This window comes from Rissa tridactyla, chromosome 1, assembly GCF_028500815.1.
Source record: "Rissa tridactyla isolate bRisTri1 chromosome 1, bRisTri1.patW.cur.20221130, whole genome shotgun sequence".
Taxonomy (NCBI): Eukaryota; Metazoa; Chordata; class Aves; order Charadriiformes; family Laridae; genus Rissa; species Rissa tridactyla.
The window spans coordinates 186,476,094-186,498,175 of record NC_071466.1 but is presented as its reverse complement, the minus strand read 5'-3'; the positions used below and the strand labels follow the sequence as shown (position 1 = coordinate 186,498,175).

The 22,082-nt window shown below is 35.3% G+C and overlaps 1 protein-coding gene across 5 annotated transcripts in view; it reads right to left on the bottom strand.

Moving 5' to 3' along the window:
- ADAMTS20 (ADAM metallopeptidase with thrombospondin type 1 motif 20) overlaps positions 1–22,082 on the bottom strand; it is a 103,231-nt gene that overhangs the window by 27,033 nt on the left and 54,116 nt on the right. For 2 of the 5 annotated variants that reach the window (XR_008463624.1, XM_054184441.1), the window contains exons 13-28: positions 21,677–21,858; positions 21,444–21,580; positions 20,173–20,290; positions 16,825–16,920; positions 15,387–15,553; positions 15,149–15,278; positions 13,990–14,116; positions 13,130–13,340; positions 12,425–12,589; positions 11,551–11,715; positions 10,974–11,096; positions 9,527–9,634; positions 8,670–8,834; positions 8,158–8,448; positions 7,671–7,832; positions 6,098–6,274 (exon numbers count right to left, since the gene is read on the bottom strand). Coding sequence is in view for 4 of the 5 variants with exons in the window: in XM_054184441.1 (XP_054040416.1) it covers positions 6,098–6,274; positions 7,671–7,832; positions 8,158–8,448; positions 8,670–8,834; positions 9,527–9,634; positions 10,974–11,096; positions 11,551–11,715; positions 12,425–12,589; positions 13,130–13,340; positions 13,990–14,116; positions 15,149–15,278; positions 15,387–15,553; positions 16,825–16,920; positions 20,173–20,290; positions 21,444–21,580; positions 21,677–21,858 (2,524 nt within the window). In the remaining variant the exon portion in view is untranslated. Of the gene's footprint in view, positions 1–6,097; positions 6,275–7,670; positions 7,833–8,157; positions 8,449–8,669; positions 8,835–9,526; positions 9,635–10,973; positions 11,097–11,550; positions 11,716–12,424; positions 12,590–13,129; positions 13,341–13,989; positions 14,117–15,148; positions 15,279–15,386; positions 15,554–16,770; positions 16,921–20,172; positions 20,291–21,443; positions 21,581–21,676; positions 21,859–22,082 lie in introns of all 5 variants that reach the window. The other 3 variants (XM_054184447.1, XM_054184457.1, XM_054184470.1) reach the window with 3 other exon arrangements.

The window sequence follows — 22,082 nt, the reverse complement described above, 5'->3', positions numbered from 1 at the left end:
GACTGAAGCTGGTTTTGAAAACCAAGTTCACCGATTCTGAATTCCCTTTTAATATAAAAGATTATCTTTAAAGATATAAATACTTTTTACACATTAGAAAAAGAGAATGAAGGCACTTATCATACATAGCAAGATTTTTTGCATGTAAATGAAAACAAATAAATATTTCACTTATGCAAGTTTGGGCTGCTTCTGCTCCTGCAGAAGTCAATGGGATGCCTGGCAGTAACAACACTGGAAGGGGACTGGGATGTCAATTTTTAAAAAATAAGTTTATATTCATTCAAAGTAACAATAGATTTCTTCCACAAGTGCAAAGACAGAATTACACCAAAATTATTCTGGAGCAACTAAAAAGAGAAACGAAGAACTAGAAAAAGAGCCACTTTAAAGAATATTACATTATGTGTCTGAAGAGCAGTAAGGAATAGAAGTAAGATTAATTTCTGACACTTAAAGGTAACTTAGAAGATGGGCTGATCCACCTTTTTTATGCCTATATCCTCTGAAATCACAAGGAATACTTCTGAAATTACATAAAAAACCTAAAAGTGAGGAAAACAAAAAAAAAGAAAAAATATATTTATTTTATCAACACTTCAGACAAACAAAATATAATTATCTCCTGTAAGGCTCAGATCTTGCCTGTATCATTGAGCATAAAGGCAACTCAGCACAACCAGGTTTACACTGTTCCCAAAGAACTCAGAAAAACTAACATTTTGTGGGACTTCTTTTTTAATATAATTTGAACAGTTAGTGAAACATTTGCCTGTGATACTCAATGTCTTGAGTAACAACCAAGTAAAACTGACATAACTAGTTTGTTGGCAGCGTTTTGTTCTTTTCATAGCGTTAGAACAACATAAAAGCACTTTGCACAAGTACTATTCTTGGGAAGTTGTGTCTGTCCACTTTTAATCTAAGGTCCCTTTAATTACAGAAAGTATCTGTAAAAAATTTGAAGTAATTAAGAAAATAATTCTACATTTATTATCTGACTTCACAACTGGTATGTGGTAAAATTTTAGGATGAACTCTTCATAAGTCTTAACTTTGAAAAGAACTGGACGTATCGTATCTCAACTCACAATATAAACGTGAACTAAAAGAGCATGAAGACAAACATGCTGAGAAAACAAACGTAAGAAGACAAAGTGCTAATGACTGCACTACAATTAACTCACGCTAGAGAGTATAAATCCTCTTCCATTAGTACTCAAATAAAATTCCAAATGCAGATGTTTTCAAGAAAATGTAACAGCAAATAAAAACCTCAAGGTGGACCTCAGCTTTGCTATGCCCTGAACCGTAACTGGTAGAGCTTAGCAACAAAGCTGTACGATGACTATATGTGAAACTGTTCAGATGGGGAAACTAGAACACCTCAAAAAGACTGATTATTTGAGGATGGTACACAGCAAAGGCATAACTGTTCGCTTTTGTGGCAATATTTGTTACCTTCAAGTTCCAGCAGCTTCCTGTGCTGCATCTGCTCGGATCAGACGTGCACGCAATAAGCTACCTGGTTCCAAATGTGCCGTGAGGATTTACTTAATAATAGACTACCACAACGACCTTTAGGTAACACTCAGTTACAACAGGGATTGAGTAATCCAGTTATGTATTCTTTCTAAAGCAATGAGAAAGGATGAGAAGCAAGCATGTATTTCAAGTTGTGACATACCTCATTAAAACATCTCTGATAAAATTTAGGTTGCTACCCTCTCTCATACAAGAATGAAAGCTCTAATGAAATGTAAAGCTTTCAAGGTAACATTAACTGCTACCACCAACTGCCTAAGCAGGAGCCTTGCTGTTTGGCTACCCATCTCTCCAAGGGGTTTGGCAAGCACTGAAAAACTATGGGGAGCCAAAAATAAAACCAAACTCCTAAATATATCAAAATTCTTGTCATTCAAAAATGCGAACAAACTTTCCTCACTATGTGAAGCTGGAAGGTAATGTCTTCTCATATATGAATAGTCTATTTTATTCCTCCAGTGTAATTCCTCCTCACACTCCGTAAAACTTTGAAGAAAATATATAAAATGAAAGGTACACAGCACAGTAAAAGCATGTATGTATCAGGAATTTTAAGAAATTTACACTTGTTTTCTATTGAGCAGCAACAACCTAGGAGGCACAGAAAAAAAGACTGTAAAGGAAGATACCACCATTTAACCAAGAGACAAATAGCAAAATCTTAAAAGAAACTGAGATAAAAGGGGAAAGTAGCCAAATGCAATCCTTGAAGTGAAGACACCATAAAAAACTCTCCATTAAGGAAAGCATAATAGATGAGTAACAGAATTATCACCTCTTGAACAGCAAAAGGAAGATTAAAACAAAACGTTATGTTCACATTGCGTAGGGGAGACCTTATCACCATGTTCCAGTATTTAAAGGGTGGCTACAAAGAAGATGGTGACTCCCTTTCTAAAAGGAGGTATGTGGAAAAGACAAGGGGTGATGAGTGCAAGTTACTCCTGGGGAGATCCGATCGGACGCAAGAGGAAAATTTTTCACAATGAGAACAATCAGCTGCTGGAATAATCCCACCGGGGAAGGGGTGGATTCCGCAACACTGGACACTGTTAAGATTCAGGTGGACAGGGTGCTGGGCCATCTTGTCTAGACCGTGCTTTTGCCAAGAAAGGTTAGACCAGACGATCCTTGAGGTCCCTTCCAACCTAGTATTCTATGATTCTACAATTACACATTTTGCTCAGGTACCAGGCCAGGGCTTTGGCACTGGAAATCTTCTAACATCCTACTCTGTATCAAATTATTTCCCAGCCAAGTACTGCTAAAAATAATATTTTATTCCCTATTATAGCTACTTTACATCAGTGCTATACATGAAAGTTTTGCAAGATTGTATATGTATCTGCACTATGTATCTGAAGATTTGTTGTAGCTAAACATAACCATTGATCCAACTAACAGCTGATTTGATTATATTCCCACTTAACTTTTTGTCAGGTAACAGACAATTGTTTGGCTAAGAATACTAAAGTATGTGGATGTGGGAAATGATGTTCAAAAGAAAAAAGCTTGGTATTGAAAGTAACAAAGTAGCATTCTCGAACTCAATTGAGATAGATTATTCTACACCTCTTCTAGCACAAAATTGTTAATCCTTGTCATCATGGTTCAGCTTCAAAACCTTACGGTATCTTGGTGAATTTGTAATACTCTCTGTTTTCAAGCTTTAAGTAAAAAAGAACTTATTATCATTAGGTTCAGAAAACTTGAACCGCTCTGAATGCAAATTAATACAATAAACCGGAAATCTTATGGCATGAACTAAACACAAAAACCCAATAATGTACTGTGGAAAGAAGGGTTATAATAAAAATCTATACTAGAACAAAGTACTCTTAGCCAGCTGTCAGAATGCAATGGAATTTTTCTTGACATTATATAATGTGACATATGGTTTCCATACTTTTTAGCTTGTAATTTATTCATTCTTTCATGAAGTTTTGGATCATTGCCTCAATCCCTTCGACAATGAAACTAGAGTAATCTAAAAGAAAAATATCCAAGATACGTGGGCCAAATTTACTGCTGGTGCAGCTCCATTAAAATAAGCAACTATATTTACCTTGACTATTATTTAACTTATACATACATTATAAATATGTATATATCAAAATATATACATCCGTACTATAAGTTTTGTATATCGAAAAAGAGGTAGTGTACTCAGATACATGACAATTAGGCAATGAAATCTTGAAATAAAATGTTCAAAATTTTGAAACACTTAAATATTATACAAACATTCCTAAATTCATCAACCTCATTTACATTAAGAATTGACACCAGGTAAAGCAATTGCTCAGAAATTCCCTTCCTTCTAGTCACCCTCTCCTTGTATAACGTTTGTGCCACGCATGCCAAAAGTAAAAGATGGCAGAATCTATTATGGCAGATTACACTACATGTGGGAAGTCGTGTATTTCAGTTTCTACTTAAGTTTTGACATTGGAATCTCACTAGGGGATATAAAAGGGTAATGCATTGCTCTTCAGACACATAAATATCACTCAATGCTTTTATCAAAAATTTAAATAGCGTTTTATCTGGTTCTTGCTGTCTTTATAGAGAAGGAAGTAAGTGTAGATGTGACATGCTTGATCACTCCAGCCCCCAGAGAGTGTCCAGTCATTAACAGTCCCCTATATTAGAGCATACTGTATGCCAGAAAGGTATGAGATAGGCAGAGCCATGATCTATTGCCAAAGTATCACATCAACATCACTCATCAACCACCCATAGGTGAAGGCTAAACGAAGCTGTTTGTGCTAGGCTACAACGCTGTTTCTGTCACTAAAGCTTTTCCTGCTCTTTCATAATAGTCATCCTCAATGAATAAGCTTTGTTCTGTTTAAACAGCAACAAAAATTAACTGAAATTTGTATGTTGGCACCATTCAAACTAGCTGAATTACTAAAAAGTGACAGCATATTTAATATGTGAGCCTGCTTTTATTTCCTTAATCTGCAACGCTTGTTTCTGCACAGCGCCATGTGACAGTGTGACGAAATTAAAAGTATTACTGAATAACCACAGAGCCTGCAATCATATATAAAACAGAGGCCACAAGCTCTCTGGTAACTAGATGCCATTTTAAACTTAAGGTTTTGAAAGATTAAAATGGCTTTATATGTCAGCGGAGATATAAACCAAGCAGAAAATCTTTGCAAAACTAAGCCATATGTAACATTTACAACACATCGCAATAGCTTACAGGTAACCTGTTAGTGCAGGACAAACTGCATCGCTCAGGGAATGAACAGGCTGTGAATAACTTTCGATCTAAAAGGAAAACAAATATTAAGTTCAAAGGCAACTGTGTGCTGAATGCCCTGCTTGTCTTCTAAGTACCTGAAGTACATTCATTAATTAAGCATTAACAGGTTACCACTAATTATTTGGCTAATGGCTAAATAAGATACTCTGGTGCTTGTTAAACACAAACCCAAAACTCTGCTTTGCACAGTGGAAGAAAGAGATAACTGTGGTAAATTATTCATTCAAACTTTCATTTTAAGGTCTATTTGCAATAAACTAGAACATATAAACACTAATAAATCATTTAAAATTGAAATTTGACAATATTTAAAAAAATATTTCCACGTTAACTCAAAGAACCAAATTGCATCGTTTTAGTAATTAAAAAAAATAATAATAAAAAAAAAGGACTGTTGTCCTATCCCATCTCCCAGGGATGTTAATGACAAGTTTTTAACTGATTTTGATGGAACCAGAACTGGATCCAACCTCCTTTGATTGCCATTATTATTCTCCTTAGAATTGAGCACAATAATAAATATTGTTGTCAAATTCACAGCTTGGGAAATATAACGTACTCTATATTGTAGAGCTTGCAAGGATTACTTCAGGAGGATGTTAATAATTTGCTAGTGGCAATTTTAAAGATTAATGCTGATTATTGTAGGCATTTTTACACATTAATAGACAGTGACATGTAGACAATAACATATTATAGTTACATACATAATTATACATAGACAGTTTTAATTAGTCACTGTTTTAAAACCACAAATATAAATTTTTATACACAAATGTACATGTAATATGGAGTAAAATGTTTGACGACAGTGTAATATACATGTGTGTGAGTTATTTTATACTTAAATATACTATTAGAAAAAAAGTTATGTGCTAAAAAGCTTTTTTTCTTTTTACAAATATAAATATGTAGATAATACTACAGTATAAATTACAGCATATACTTTTAAATTTAAAAACAGATCAAATAATCCTTCAAAATAGAACAACCTATTAGGTATCGCTATCAGCTATGATGATTTCTGGTAATTTTCAAAATATTCCCTATGATGTTTTACAGAGCATGATATTGTTCCCACTGAAGTAAATGGCTGTTTCCCATTTAATTCAATGACTGAAGGAACAATTGCTTAATAAAACTACTTAGACTATATTTCACATGCATTATTATTTCACTGTTATCAAATAAAATAATATAATTTTTAAAAGGCAAGGAGAAATAGAGCGACAGAAAGAACAAGCAAGCAGAAAATATTAGTGAATGCTATCGTACCGATTTCCACGGTCCCCGATGCCATGAAACATCACCAGGGCAAGAATGCACATTACATTGTGCCATATTAGGTGGCTTGTCTAGAATTTCACAGTTTTGATCACCCAACATTTGGCCAGTAGGAAGCTGACAAATCACTAGTCTTGTCTTTATTCCGTCTCCACAAGTTTGAGTACACTGAAATACAGAATTTTATATGCAGATTTTTGTTGAGAGTCATGACATACCATTAAACCAAAAATATACAGCAATAATCAGTACATTTTATTATTTACTGTTTTTATAATAATAATAATATACTATTATTTATTATTATAAAAATATTTTTATTATTATATTTATTATTTACATCTATTTTCATATTCCCTGGGCACTCAATTAAAGAACAAGGATTTACAGTCTAATCTCATATAATGAAAAAACAATTCTCTCACGAAAACATTTACCAAACAGGATTTTTATAGTTTATCACAAAAAGTCTCCGTTACAAAGGATCTACTCTATCAAGGAGAAGTAACCATTTGTAAGAATAAATATGCATACATATCTCTCTTTGACAGGGGAAAAAGGTGGAAATTGGTCCTAAACCAAGTTTTTCCTGACAAAAAAGAGGAAACTCAGACACTGGGCACAATTTCTCATAGTCTAACATATACAGACTAAGTGTAAAATACTTAAAGGATGTGTTTTCTGGGTTTCAGTTTTCCTGTAATCCTGCAATACCAGACAAAAATACTAACTCTCATTTCTAATGAGCTATTAAAATCTACCTGATCAAAAATTAGCATGTTGCAATAGTTTACAGCTCTTTTACTGTATTTTAGAGGATTCTAAATTAGACAAAATCTGCAGCATCTGCATTAACTGGATCCCAAGCCTGCAGCTATGGACAGAAAAAACATGATGCTCAGACTGGCCTTTAGAACTGAACAGCTAGATCTGGCCAAAATGAGGGGGAAAGAAAAATGGAAGAAGTCACTCAAACAATTTTTCTTCTTTTCATAACTCCAGATATTGACGTATCAAGAACAAGAAGAGTGGGCGGGAACCACAAGAGGTTAGATTAGAATGAATGCCAAACTAACCAGCTGTAAGTCCTGTCGTGTCTGAGCAAGAATGGGTGGTCAAGATATGACATTACATGGCATGGAGAAGCCCTTCTTTGTCCAGTAATGTATAAAGTTTCATCAACACATTCTAACCTAGGCACACCTTTTAGATGCATGATCCTGTCTTTGTATTTCTAATTAGTAACTACAAGCCAATAGACAATACTACTTGCTGTTATTCTAGTCAGTATCTATGAAATTTGATGTAACGAAGTTTCTTTATAGCTTCTTGTGCTCAATTATGTTGTACATCCTTAGCCTCACACAATACTTACTTCTTTTAGATGTATATTTACACTACAGTTCTGGATTTCACCAAAGAACAAGGTTTATCTAAACAGGTGAAACATATTCCGTTTAAATAATTTAAAAATTGGTGTTCAGTTCCATTCACAGTCAAATAGTTACTATTTCTAAGCTTATGTGGTGAATAATGTTTCCTTTTGAAAGTGAAATGATCTTACTTCTCCCCAGTTCCCATAGTTCCATCGTGGGCAGGGTCCAGAATCACAGTGTCTTGACTCTGGAGGTTTTGTTGCCTCATCACAATAACTAGCACTTCTTCCTTCCTCATCTTGACATACTACAACTCGACGGTGAAATCCACCTGCACAAGTACTAGAGCACTGCCAAAACATGTAAACATATGTATAACCATTGCATAATCAGGAAAATGTAAAATATGTTGGTTAAAACAACTTAAATTTATGATTTTTTAATGTTAACTTTCAAAACTGAAATTTTAAAATAAAAATTACTACTATGTATAAGTATTTTAAAATTGAAAATGCATAAAAAATACATTTTAAAATTTATTATTCATAATAATGGTATTTTTTGAAAAAAAAACATTTTCTTCTCTTTTGACCAAATCTGTACAGCAATAATATTTCTAGAAATGTTAACACACATGAGAGAAAAAAAATAATATATTAAAAAAATTTTTCTTACTGCTCCCCAGGGTCCAGTTCTCCATTGATATCCTCCCACAGAGGGACGGTTCCACTGGTTTATATTGTCTTGTGGATGGTGTATTGGAAGGTAACCTATTTCTGGAAAATGGCTCGGGTGGTCGTGTGTTTTCGGAATATGATGATAAACTGGTGGACATGGTGGCATGTTACATTCTTGTTCTTTGGAAGGTCGGCCTTCAGGATCACAGTAATTCTCGTTGATTTGTTGATGATAGTTGACACAGATAACTTGTCTTGTTACTATTCCACTATCACACGTAACTGTGCACTGACCAAAAATTAACCCAACATTTGTGACAGAACATTGATAATTAATAACCAAAGACATTTATATTTACTTTTGACAATAAGAAACGTACACTTTGTTTTTTCAAGGGATGCAATTTCAACGACACTTGCACAGAATAAGAAGTCACAATTTCTAACCAGACACTTTGGTCAATAATCTAAATAAACACATTTAAAAAAATTAATTCAATTAATACTCACGGGGGACCAATTTCCAACTTGCCACTCTCCACATGGGCTAAAGCAGCTTGAAATTTCAGCTGGTCGCGGTAAATGAGCACAGAAAGATTCATCTGCTATTCCTCCATGAGCATCTCTACAACTCACATAGCGAGCACGATCACCCTTCCCACAGGATGCAGAGCACTGTCAGAGAACAATCCAAGCTCATCGCACTTTAGGAGACCAAAATAAGATCATGCAAGCATCTAAAATACTAAAGTAGCTTAGTACCAGCTTGACTTCAGATTTAAACACTGAGAGCCAGATTTCCATCTCACACTGATAGAGCCATGCATTCAGGAAGAAAAGTGAAATATTCATGGACAGATTAGGCCTTAAGAATTCCCATTGGCTTGGAACTGAACTGCATGGCCGTAACCACTTTTTATAGTGCTGATTTTACAATTATGTAAAATTAGACTTTTAAAGACCCAGACTGTTTAATATTGCTATTCACTTAAAAGATTTGAATAATATTTTAGAATGAAAGATGTTCTCCATACTCAGAAACTGATCAATTATTTTTTAAAAAAAAAAACACTTCCTTCCACACCCTCAATCATACGAAAACTATTTTGCTCAGAAGCCCAGCTCCTAGAATCCTGGGTTTTTTCCCCCCCTTATTTTCCCTGGCTAGATTCAAAGCACACAGAATTTGCTGGGAGCGTCTCTCTCCTTCTTAAGAAACAGATTCTTATAAAAACAGTCAGAATTCCTTTAAAATTTATCCCAAGCAGATTTCAGTCTGAAAAATATATTAATGCAAGCTTTATGGAAAAATAGGTGAAGGAATGAAGGACTGTTTTGCAAGATGTGACCGCTATTACAGTACGTACTGGGGTCCATGATCCATATCTCCATTGGGTCACCTTCCCCACATGAACTAGGGGAAGCGACGTAGTCCATAATTTTGTATTTTCTGGACAAGAGGGCAATTCACATTCCTGTGGGGGTGAGAAAAAGAATGCTTTCAAAATATGCATTTGGAATAGCCAAATGTAAAGCAAATGGCTCCCACAGACAAAGATGCTACCATTACAATAAGCCAGCACTAAGTAACAAGTAAATACCATCTTCTAACTTTTCCCTACCATTATTCAAAGGCTTTTCTTTAAATTGTTTTGTTTCAAATAGAGAGGCAAAGAAAATTTACTTGATGTTAAAGCAGTATTAGTAATAACTAATAATATTTGCGCTCTGAGAAAGAACGGTGTTGGGCAACTTGCTGGAGACAAGGGGCATAGACATTATGGTGTCCTGTTTCACAGCCACGTGCAGTACAGAACTGAGTGAGGACAGTGGCTGTGCCGTCCCGTCCTTTACACCTTCAGCTACTGAGAACACAAAACTGCCCAGTTTCAGTCAACAGCCAAAGAGGCACCAAGATTCAAAATACAAAGCATACTCAGTGTTTTCACATCTAAGTGGAGATAAATTTACACCAATTACTTGGCCTTCATATTTTGAAATCTTATTCGAGAAGCCATCAGAGGGGTGGTAACTTGTGACTGGTTTATTCTGGACCACAGAATCCTTTTTTTTCCATCCTCTTCTCCTTGAGACAAGGAGCAGAGTATCTCCTCAAGGAGTTATGTGGTTACCAGCTTAGCTGGATATAAATGAGATGTATCGATCTGCTGGCCAGATCAGCATATTAATACATAGCACCTAAGACACCAATTGCTTTTAGTTAAAGGTAAACCCACTGACTGTATTGAAAACATTTCTCCTCAAAAATGATAGATTTAAACCAAGGGAAGTGATGAAGTAAGTAAACTGAGACAAGAAGAAAAGGTAAAAAAACGTATTAATACCATATTGGATCATAACTCATGGCTACACGGTTTTGAATTAGTATTATTCCAACAACTGAAGTTTCCTTCAAGTAACCATATTGTTCTTTTAAGAACTATACACAAGCAGAATTTTAGAGAACACCAAGCCAGTTAGGTGCTATTATTAAGCATCATGGCAAGCAGTCTCCTTATAATATTCCACATGTTGGAGCTTCCCTCCTCTCCCCTCCAAATAATCAAAGGCCTTTGGACCCCTTCAATCATATACTAAATTTTCAAATCTCCAATCTCCAAAGTGCTCGTATTTTACTTAATTCTCTAAGCCGAATTTGAAGTTCAGGAAAAAAGCAGATAGTTTTAGTATTTTTTTTCTCATTTTAGAACTCATTTTTCCTGAAATTTCCTTCAAAGATTCAGTAGGCAACACTTATATTTAGATGCTTTTAACTAAAAAGTACAATTAACTGGAAGGTATTTTTAAACTTACTTGGTTGTCTCTAGGACGAGTAGCAGCATTACATTCCCTGTCGTCATCCAAAATAACTCTGTAAGTCCCAGTAACACATTTGACTGCACGCATCTGGTATCCGCGTCCACACGTTACGGTACACTGTTAAAGTCAATAATTTCACACACTTGAAATAGTGCTTTTTATAACCAAATTTAATTTTAAATTACATTTTCTATTTTAAAACTCTTTCTAGAATGAACAGGAATGACTACTGGGATGCTGTTAACTTTCTTCGTGGCAGACCATATGGTGCTCAAACAGTCTCCATAACACACCAATATTTTGGCTATAGCTGAACAGTCCTTGTGCACATTCATGTGTTAAAGCATCTTTGATATTAAGGCCCAGGGTCAATGACTATTTTAGGCATTTAACTTATATGCATGTGTTCCTAAATTACAGGTTAGATAGTCAACAGGAGCAAACAAAAACGTGAATCAATTCAACTGAAGTAACTGCTTAAGATCCAATTAAAATGTTTAAAAGCTATTGTTTTGTGATCACTCATAGTCTGAAGTAGACAATAAGAAGCCAGGAATCCTTATGTACTCACTGATCCCCAAGGCCCTACTTGCCAAGATGCACATTCATGAAGCTCACACGGTGTTATTGATTCTGGTCTATCATTTGGATTACAGAAATCATCTCTCAGTTGTTCATCCTTAAGTTGGCACCATACTTGACGATGCTTCATTCCTTTGCCACACGTCACAGGACACTGTAAAATTATTAGAGTCAACAGTTTGTAAAGACATGAATCTGCATTAATGGCTTCACTTTCTTTTAGTCATCTGTTGGATTTTAAAGATCACATAAATAAAAAAAATATTCCGTGAATGTAAGTAGTCCAACAAAACTAGTTCTTTTATGAACTCTCTATTTCCTGTAAACACCAACCCAAATGCTAATACAAAGAAATCACTATTAAGTTTCTAAAGCTACAAAAATATGAGAACGATGTACAGATCATTTATTTCCATTATAATAAAGAATACTTATTTAAAATATGAGTGCACACATCACAGCTTTCACAGGAAAATGTTTAAGCTATGCATGATTCTTTTATACCCATATAATCTACAATAAAATGGATATAATTATTTTCTTCAGTTGGCTGGATGGTCCTCATTGCTTCATAAAAAAGGAAGGTATGCATGTTACTATAGGTAAGTTTACTTCAAGTAGCTTTACTACCTCCTTTTAATGTAACAAAATTTCAGAGAAAAATAAATTCTAGGTGTATTTTTCAGGAGTTCTCGTGCCATCTGTACATCTGGGATGTGTATCAGCCAAACCCTAGGACTTCAGAATTTTTATTATCATGTGCCCTGTAACAGCCAGAACAAAATAACCAAACACTTAAAGCAGCTTATTTTAACATCCATAACCAGGACCAAAGGCGTCTTAAGTTTCACATGGTTCATTACCTCGCTCCACTCACTAACAGACCAGCTTGGACATAAGAATTCATTGCAACTCTGTGTTACAACTCTTGGAAGTTCCTGGCATTCTCTGTCAGGGAGATGACGACCCAAATTGTTCATACAAAAAGCTTCTCTTGTTCTGACACCTCTTTCACAGCTCCTGGAACACTGCGGTGCATAGACAATATTATGAAACAGGAAACGCAACATGATAAAACCACATCAAAATAAATTATCAGTCTTAAAAGTGAAAGACATTAATGATTGTGTTACACAAATGTATCCTACATTTAATCCACAGACTGCTAATATGTTCACATGAGATAAATTTGGCACTTTGCTTAGTAGTTCCAAGATAAAACTCTTTAATGAAGATTAAAGCTGAAATTATACTTATTCCTTTTCTCCAAAATACTCTCAGAACTAAATTATTAAGACTGTAAATAAAATCCACACCTTTAACCACCAGATCTTCTCTGCTGACTTCCAAAACCACACTGCAAAAAATTTATCTACAGTTTCTTACAAAAACATGAGGATGTTGCTGAAATATAAAGATTGGTATCAGCTCCTCCTGCAATTCTGCATTTGTCAAACATTACTTTCTTTTAGACGCTTCACCAAAAAAAAATTGATATAGAAATAAAACTTTGATATGAATGCTAACCAGAACTATAATGGTACAATTATAAGGTTTTGAATTTGTACCTCTGACCATTCTGTGTAGTGCCAACTTGTTAACATACAGTCACCGTGGCAGGGCTCTCTGGTCGGTGGCTTCTGCTGGTGAGCGCAGTACTTATCATCCACCGGAGCACTGAGTCCTTTCGAAATAGAGTACTTCATGCAGTGGATCTCTATAGACCGATACCCTGGGCCACACTTGGACGTGCAGTCACTTTTGCCAACGTTGTGCCACCTACAAGGATAAACTATAAGTGAATAAAGCACCCAGAGAATGTACCAGGAATTGCCATGTAAGTATAGATATGCATTTTACAAAGCAGATAAAACTGTAAAATATATCTCAGGACTGGAATTTTCAAAGCAATATATAAGAATTTGATTCATAGGCTTAAAAACATTTTTTTAAATTTAAGGAATCTTTTGCCTTAATCTCCTAGGTGACTTTGAAAAACGTAAGCTATAATTCTAACTGTTCACCATCTGAACACTTCAATGTGGGCTTTCTAGGAGTGCAAAAACTCAAGTCTGTTTCAAATTAGTTCCAGTTGTGGGTACAATTCTGGTGAAATATGTATTCTGCCCAGCAACACAAGTTTTTGTGGCAGGATAGAACAGATTCACAATCCTAACAAAAGAATTTATATTTTACCAATAAAAATTAGATAAGTACACTAGTTCTTACTTAGATTCAGAGGTGTAAACCTAATGTATAAACACATCATACCAACAGATTTGAGGAAAGGAGGGAGAGATGGGAGGGATGAGGGAGGTAGAAAGAGGTGGAGGGATGGTTAAAACAACGTGAATTATTTTGTTTCAATCTCTATCAACAACAATACGTAAGACCACAATAGCTCTATCAGTTAGGAACCTCTTTTTACCTTAATTCACATTCTGTATTACACTCCTCAAAGACATCTGGCACGGTGGGTATATGTTCACATCTTTGATCAGACACTACCACATGATCGCTTTTTCGTATGCATGTCATTCTTCTTCTTCGAATACCTTCAAAAGTAACCCAAAAAAGCAAATAAAGGTCTAAAATAAGAGTGCCTTTTTACACTAATGGATTCCGTTCAACATTAAGGAATTCAACTGAGATACTCCATTAACACTAATCTTTGTATACAGCAGATGCTGTACAAACATGCTGTTTTGTGCGGCTGACTACATTCCAGGGGGAGAACAACCTTGTCCCAGTCACCCCTGCCATCTCCCAGCTGTACTACAGTGGTCTCATGAGGATGTCAACTTCCAGAAAACTGTAAAAGTGCAGCAGTCCATTTATACATCAGGCTATGCATACATGACGTCTGTCCTTTGCTAACTTGCAAATTTTCAAAACACCATGTTAACTTAGAGGTTGTGATCCTTTTCTTTAAGGAAGCACCCAAGCATGTCTACAGCCTGACACAAAAACAAAAGAAACTCAACACCACATATCTACAGGCATTTCTAGTACCTGCTAATAGGAGCATCTATCAAAAATCTCTGTACATACACTTTATATATACACTTCATACATATTGCGTTTTCATTTTTACACTGGAATGGCCTATAGAATAACAGTTAAGAATTTGTAAAAAATATCTTTAAATAGCTTCACCCTACATAGCAGATAACCAAAAAAAGACAAATAAATATATACGAAAGATCCTAGAGAAATCAGTGACCACCTGGAAACAGGATAACAGAAGCCTAATACACAGTAGTAGATATACAACACTGCTTTCTAAGGATGCATTAGACTTGATTCAACTTTTTTTTTTTTTTAATAAAACACTCCTATGGCTACAAAAGAAATGAACACAAATGTAGTTTTCAATGTAGAATTGCACTGCATAAATATTAAAAATAGCAAACCAAATTAGAAGTCATTCTGCCCTTAAAGGCTCTGTGCACCTAAAGTTTACTGGGAGTGCTGAGTTTCTTCCTTAGAAGTAGGGGTGAAAAATCTGAAAATCTGAGTACTTAAGACTAGTCCCTTCCTAAGTGCCATAAGGTCTTTAGTTCTGGTGACAAAGGAATTCACAGTACCTCGGCACATCCTGCTGCAGTCTTGCCAGGGTCCGTAAGGATCCCACGTAAAGAGATCACTTCTCTCTTCTATTGGGATATTGAATGAATAACGCACATCAGGGTTGTACAAATTCCCTACACACAAAACCTTAATTGAGATAAAATGACAGCTGTTTTTCAGTGAATTTGAACATAATTTTATGAACATATGATCATGTAGCAAATTTTCAAACTTATGAAAAAAGTAAACATGCACCTGTAAGATTAGCTCTTCTTCGATTCTATCAGTGCTGTTAATTCGTTCTATCGTATTGTTTGAACCACTGTACTCAAAAATGGCTCCTTGTATATTGATTTCTCTTTTTGACATGCTTACAACAAAATTTCCATTCAAGATAAAATTTCCATGAATATCAGATAAAGCTATAAGTAAAATAAAATATTGGAAATAAAGCACGTATTTAATTAAAAGGTTCTATCAATAAAAACTCTTAATAATATATCTTCTCACCAACACTTATCTTTATTTTAGTCCACGTGTAATACTTTGAAGTTGTATCAAACAGTTTCTAACGCATTAATTCAATGCTAACCATCAGTAACTTTCACCAGAGCAGTTGTCATGGATTTTCTCTGCATTAACAACACAACTTTAATAATATTTGTTCTGCTGAAGGGTTGACTGCAGTCATCACTTCTAAATTTGGTTAGGTTCGGCTACTGTAGAAGGAAACAATAATTATCTGTATTTCTGGCCTGTTCTACGGCCCACATTCTTGTATTTGCTAGAGCTACTTTTAGCGAAGTGGCTTTTAAAAGTAGATTTCAAAGTAAGAATAAATTAAATTATTAAGCATTTGTAATAATAATTTAATATAATGAACAACTTACAACATAAAGATGAATAACAAGTTAAAAATTAAATTTAAAAATAGAGTAAAATTTTTAGTAAAGGCATGCTACTCAGGCATTACTACATTTAAAACGGTAGCAAGTGTCAGGGAACGAGGATTGTTTCTGTGTCCTGCAAAATGCATGTGCAACAACAGGGCAAGAGATGTCAAGAAAAACCTTTTGAAAACTCTGAAGTTTGATGAGTAGGATGGTAACGGAAGCAGAGGCAGAATGAAAATATGCCCCAATATTCTCTCAGGCACATAAGTACTGTTAATTAGAACAACAAAGATTTTGGGGACAACACGCTTATGAATTCTTCGTTCCTCTCACACACTTGCAAATCTACCAAAATGTGATCTTTATACTCAGACATGACAGAAACAGAGAAATGTGAGACAACTGATAAGTTTGCTCAAGGTCAGACTGCTTCGTTTATAAACAAAGTGTATGCTTCCAAGATTTAAAACCACAAATACCTGCATTATTCCTGAGTTCACTTCTGGAGTTTTAATTAACATTGCCACAACAAAGTCAAAAACTGACAAAATGATGCGATGTGCTGTAATTCCTAGTCTCTGACAAACGAACACACACATTTAACAATTAGAAACCTAAAAACACCTCACTCATTTTTCTGAAAACTACTGTCTACAGAGAGACTCAGACAAATGACGATACAATATAATTAGATATTTGCTTTAAAGACTTTATCAGACTTCTGACAATATATGCCTAGAGCAGACCTCTGGCAAGAGCAGAAAAACTATCCATCAATGTTATACACAGGAGGCTTTTACCAAGGTAGTTGTCATCTTCTGGTTTCCCTGAGTAGCTGTGCTGCCGAATATCAATATTTGTTGCTCCTTTGGGAATATGTACTACAACATTGTAACCTGCAATGTAATTATTCACGTTTAGTTATATACAAAAATAGTCAAATACTAATAAATATGACCATAGGATTAACTAGTTTTATTCACAAAATCCTACAGTGCACCAGTGACAACCACTGCTGAATGCCCTCCTCATGTTTTAAGAAGGGAATATGAATATCTTCGTGCGTACTAAATTTCTCTGTTTTGTTTTTTAATCACTTGAACCGAACTTCTGTTTTCTTAAGTCATTAAAATTCATTCCTGTGTTCAGAAATGTGAATTCAATTCTTTACCAATAACATGAGTTCAATGTACTCACAAAAGTCTCTACGGAACAGCACTGCTCTAGAAAGCAGTCAAGGACATCAAGTGGGACTCAAGAAACATTGTAGCTCCTCAAAATTTAACCACAAAATTTTCATGCAAGTGTGAATAAGTTACTTAACATAAAATATCTCCATTCCCTGTTTTTATACAATTGGGTTAGCTTTTCTCTGTCTCACAAGAGTATTGCATGACAGCACTCTAAAGAACAAGTCCTAAATACTCAAGTATTGCAGTGTTGCAGGCCATACACATAGGTAGATACATCAGATAAACTAGCCATGCTTGATCCATGTTCTGCTACTAAAAATGTTACCCTAGTGTATGCCCTTCAAAAAAAAATGTTTCACAAATGAGTCACGGTGTCCTGTAATACCTCCAACTACTGTTATGGCAGCCTTGTTGTAAGGGAACAAAATCAGGTGCATCAAGATGCACTTTTTAGAACTGTCAAGCTGCACATAAGCATAATTTAAAAATTAAAAAAAGCTGTTTCTCACAGATCCTAATCACAAATTCAAAAGGATTCTCATGTCTAAGAAAATATGAGTATGGAAAACATTGGAAACAAATAATAAACACAAACATGCAATCTGAAGCACTAATATAATTTTTGCTAACTTTTCCACTTATTGTGCCGTGTTTCATAGTGTTGCTGCAATTAAACTTTGCTTAGTTGAATCACCTCAGTGGGTAAAAATTTAAATGGCAATATCCTTTTCAATTTCATAATTCATTAACTTCCCAGTGCTTTTAATCTATTAAAACTATGCCATGCACTTAAAGGAACAATTAATCTAACCACGGGTCCATCCCATTTACCAGCTGAGGGCAGCACTGCAATTGCAAATTGACAGGCTGGACGCTCTGGATAAATCACAGCGTTTGGTCAATCTTCCAACACATTGGGAAGAAAACCAAAGCACACTCAAAAAAGCCCCTCATCTCACACGCTGAAGACCTTGTATTAGTAGAATGACAGAAGACAAAATATGGGAGGAAACTATAAAAAAAAAGCACATAGCATGCTGTCAAGGATACACAGGAGAATAGATCACGTACTAAGGCACCCAGAATGACCATTTTCCAGGAAATCCTCAGATACTCTAATTTGATGCAATTATAGTAGGCAACATAATAATTATGTGTACATAATGAGATTACCGTTTCCTAAATCGGGAGGCTAAGTAAATTAGTATTTCGTTGTAATGAATTCTGGATGATTGTTTCACTACTGTTCAAACACTTAATGACAACATTTTAGCTGTATGAATACAAGCACGTACAACAGGCTGCTGTTGTCCAATTCCAAATTCTGCCTCAGTAAAATGCCTAGTGTCAGTGTGGAAGGGGACCAGGTGAAGTTAAAAGATCAAGTGCACAGACTTCGGCATACTTTTCTTGTTATCCTAACTCAGAACTTTTTGGAAAAGAACATTGCCTCAGACCATGTTTTCACCCGTTACCCTAGGGATGTCATAGACCTCCCACGGACACCGAAGTTTCAGTGATCAGCCAGCTACAACCTCTTGTTTGCTTTGCTGCACTCCTACTTCAGCACACCTGAGTGACAATCCCAAATGTTTAGCATACTGTCCATTAGTATAATTCAGTATCATCTTTTATATGCTGTAATTCCAAGAATTCAAACACAACTTAAAAGATTCAACTAGGTATAAAACCAAAATAATAAACAAACCTTTTCCTCCTCCCAAAACATGGGCTGTGTTTTTTCCTTCAACTTCACAGTTAGAAGCAAGTAAGTCTGTGACAATGCAAAGCTGACAAATTTGTTTAAACAGCAGTTCCAGTGTAACGGTCATTTGTATCAAATGTATTTGACACAGGATTCATGTGCTACCTATAAGCAAATAGGTCTTTCATAGTGGTGGAAAACTAAAACGCTGTCAGTCCTTTACTCAGAATTATCAAAAAAAATACATTCTTTCCCTTCAGTGTTTTGACCACATGTTCAGAAATCCAGTCTCATGGGTGACTGTGTCTTCTTCCAGCTTCTCATGACAGACACAAGAAAAGTCACGTGCATTTGTATGGGAAGGGTAGCTGTACGCCACCTTTAAGTTTTTTGGTACTTTTGCTTGGCACAAGCCCTCTGCCAGGAAAAAAAAATAAATCCAGGATACTGGACATACTTTCCCCTTCGACCAGCGATTCCTTTGTTCTATGAAGATCCCATTTGGCAACTCTCCAGGTATCATTTTCACTTCGCTTGTGATCTCTTTCAACCAGTGAAGCAGCATGAAGGAGCCTTTAGGAATCTGATATTAACCTGGAGACTTCCATCCCTATGTTACGTGCTCTAACTACTTAGCTACACTGCTATACACATAAAATAATCTTCTCCGTACTTCCCAGAAAGGACTTCATATAGAAAAACTATCAGTAGCTCTATTAGAGAAACTAAATTAATAAAATAGAAATTACCAGGGTTATTCAGAAGTTTCTCATTCGCTACATGCCCGTATTCTCTGGAAAGAGAAGGCTCAGGTTTCCCAGGCTATCTTTTGCACTACAGGGAAAAAGGAACCTCATCAGCTGCTCACACCACAGACTTCTTGCTATCTCTTTACACAACCAACAGGAGATGTTGGATTAAGTCCTTCAGCTGCATAGTTTCAGACGAGAGAATGCAGAGTGCAGAGCAGGAAGCATTCTTCTTTTTAAAGTACTTTTACCCTGATCGTATCTTTTATTTGTGCCTTTTGATTTTACATTAGAGCAGATTGATTTTTTTCCCCTTGAACGGGTTAGTGTGTAACAATGTTTGCCATTGCATCCTTCAGAGGGCACATGTGATTGAAAATCAGAGATACTTTTGTTGACAGAGGTCCTAAAGAACATACACTGCAATCCCACTTCCTCAAATGTAAAACATAATTTCTAAGATTTAAAAAAAAAATAATCAAAAAAATCAAACAAACATACCATAACGAGCACTGTTGAAAGTCCCTGCAAGAGTCTTACATGAAGAATTATCACCACCACAGATTCCACATTTGTCTCTCCTTGCCTTGGAATTCAAAACGTGATCACAGCCTGCTTGCTACAAAAAAATGCAATAGCCCTCTGTCACTCAGCCCAATGGAAAACTGAAAACAAACAATCTAAGCTTCCCAATCCCCCCAAATTTTCTTATTCTACTATAAATATACACACACATATACGGTCTTCCTTGGCAATTCATGAAAAGCCTTTTATGTTTTGGGTGCTGTGATGTAAAGGCAAAACAGAATAGTGCTGTTGTACTAAGAACATACAATCCAAATGCACTTAATATGTCAAGAACTGCGTAAGAATACATAACAGTATGTAAGATTTTGTATTAAAAAAAATCAACATAGTGTAGAAATTTTAAGTTATATTTACATTAAAAAGTCTTGGAATCCTAAAAGCAGTATATATGTGTACATGGTCATCAACTCTTTTAAAGTCTGTCATTACTGCAAAAGAAGCAAAGGAATACATGTAGACTATGCTGGTTAAACTAGCATAAGCACAATTTTTGTTTATGTATCTTTATGTAAACTTCCTTTTTAAAAAAAAAATTATGATAAACAGGACAATTCTCTGGCATTTCCTATTTCCTCTTGATTCAACACTATAAAAAAGGTTACATTTTCTCCTCATCCTGAATTTACTCAGTTTCACTGCAATCAGCAAAACAACCTGGGCTTGACAAAAGTCATGAATTGTTACAACATAGCACCTTGCTTCTCCCAACAAAATCTTGTGGCACTTCCATAATTGCTATTAAGCAAAGAATGTTGAAATGATCCCTTTCAAGGGTCAGTTCCTCCTGACTTTGCAATGAAATACTAAATATGTAATCTATCTACCCTTAGATTTTCTTTTTTTTTTTTTACTTGTTTGATAGCAGGAATATGACGGCAATAAACACACAGCATGCGTCTTTCCTCCCTTTATGCCAGTTTCTCTCTGTTCACTTGGACAATATTAACTCTCTCACATATGAGGCTTTAACGAGGGAAGACTGTGTGTCTTCAGATTCCACTATATGTTCTTCACTTAATTGCCTCCATTTCCAGATGTTTAATTCGGTAGGGATTAAAATTAACTTAAGTAAAGTTCAAAACATCTTGCTTTAGATATTTTCAGGAATGGTTATTTGGATGAATATTAAATATCTACTTTACAATTTGTTAAAATTTGTTTTAATAATTAATAAGTTTAAATACCCTGCATAAGCCTTGAACACAAAGGTCATTGGTTTCTGCTCCACAGGGAGTACCATCAGCAACTCTGTCCTTCAGCTGATAGTAGGAAGTTGTTCCAGAAACTCGGCAAAAAAGTTTACAGCGATCTTTCATAGAAACTGGAAAGAAAATCCAACAGGTTTCTTGTCTGTTTTAAAACTTTAATTAAAGTAACATTTTTATTTCATTAATTGAAAAAAATTATAATTACTTACTACCACTGTATTTTGGAAGCCAGCGAACAGCAGATGTAAGACCGTTGATATTAAAGTGTTTGCCATCAAATTCAGAGCACTGTTGCTCCCGGAAATCTTTTTTGCCTTTTGGACATGAATCGGTATTACATGACCGAAATTTCATCCTGCGGCCAACACAGTACTTTCCTCCATTTCTCGGTCTAACAAAAATAGGTAAATGTAAAACACATTCAGTTTCTAAAATTGTTGGTTTCCATGAAAAGCATCTTGAGTCACTGATCTAAAGGGGAAAGTCTCACACAGCATTCAGTCATCTGTTAATGACTTTCCCCCACACACTCTTATCTTCTATCACACTGTGTGTACGTGTATGCTTACGTGAAGAAAGTAGAAAGTCCATGTGAAATACTACTGCTGAGGTAGC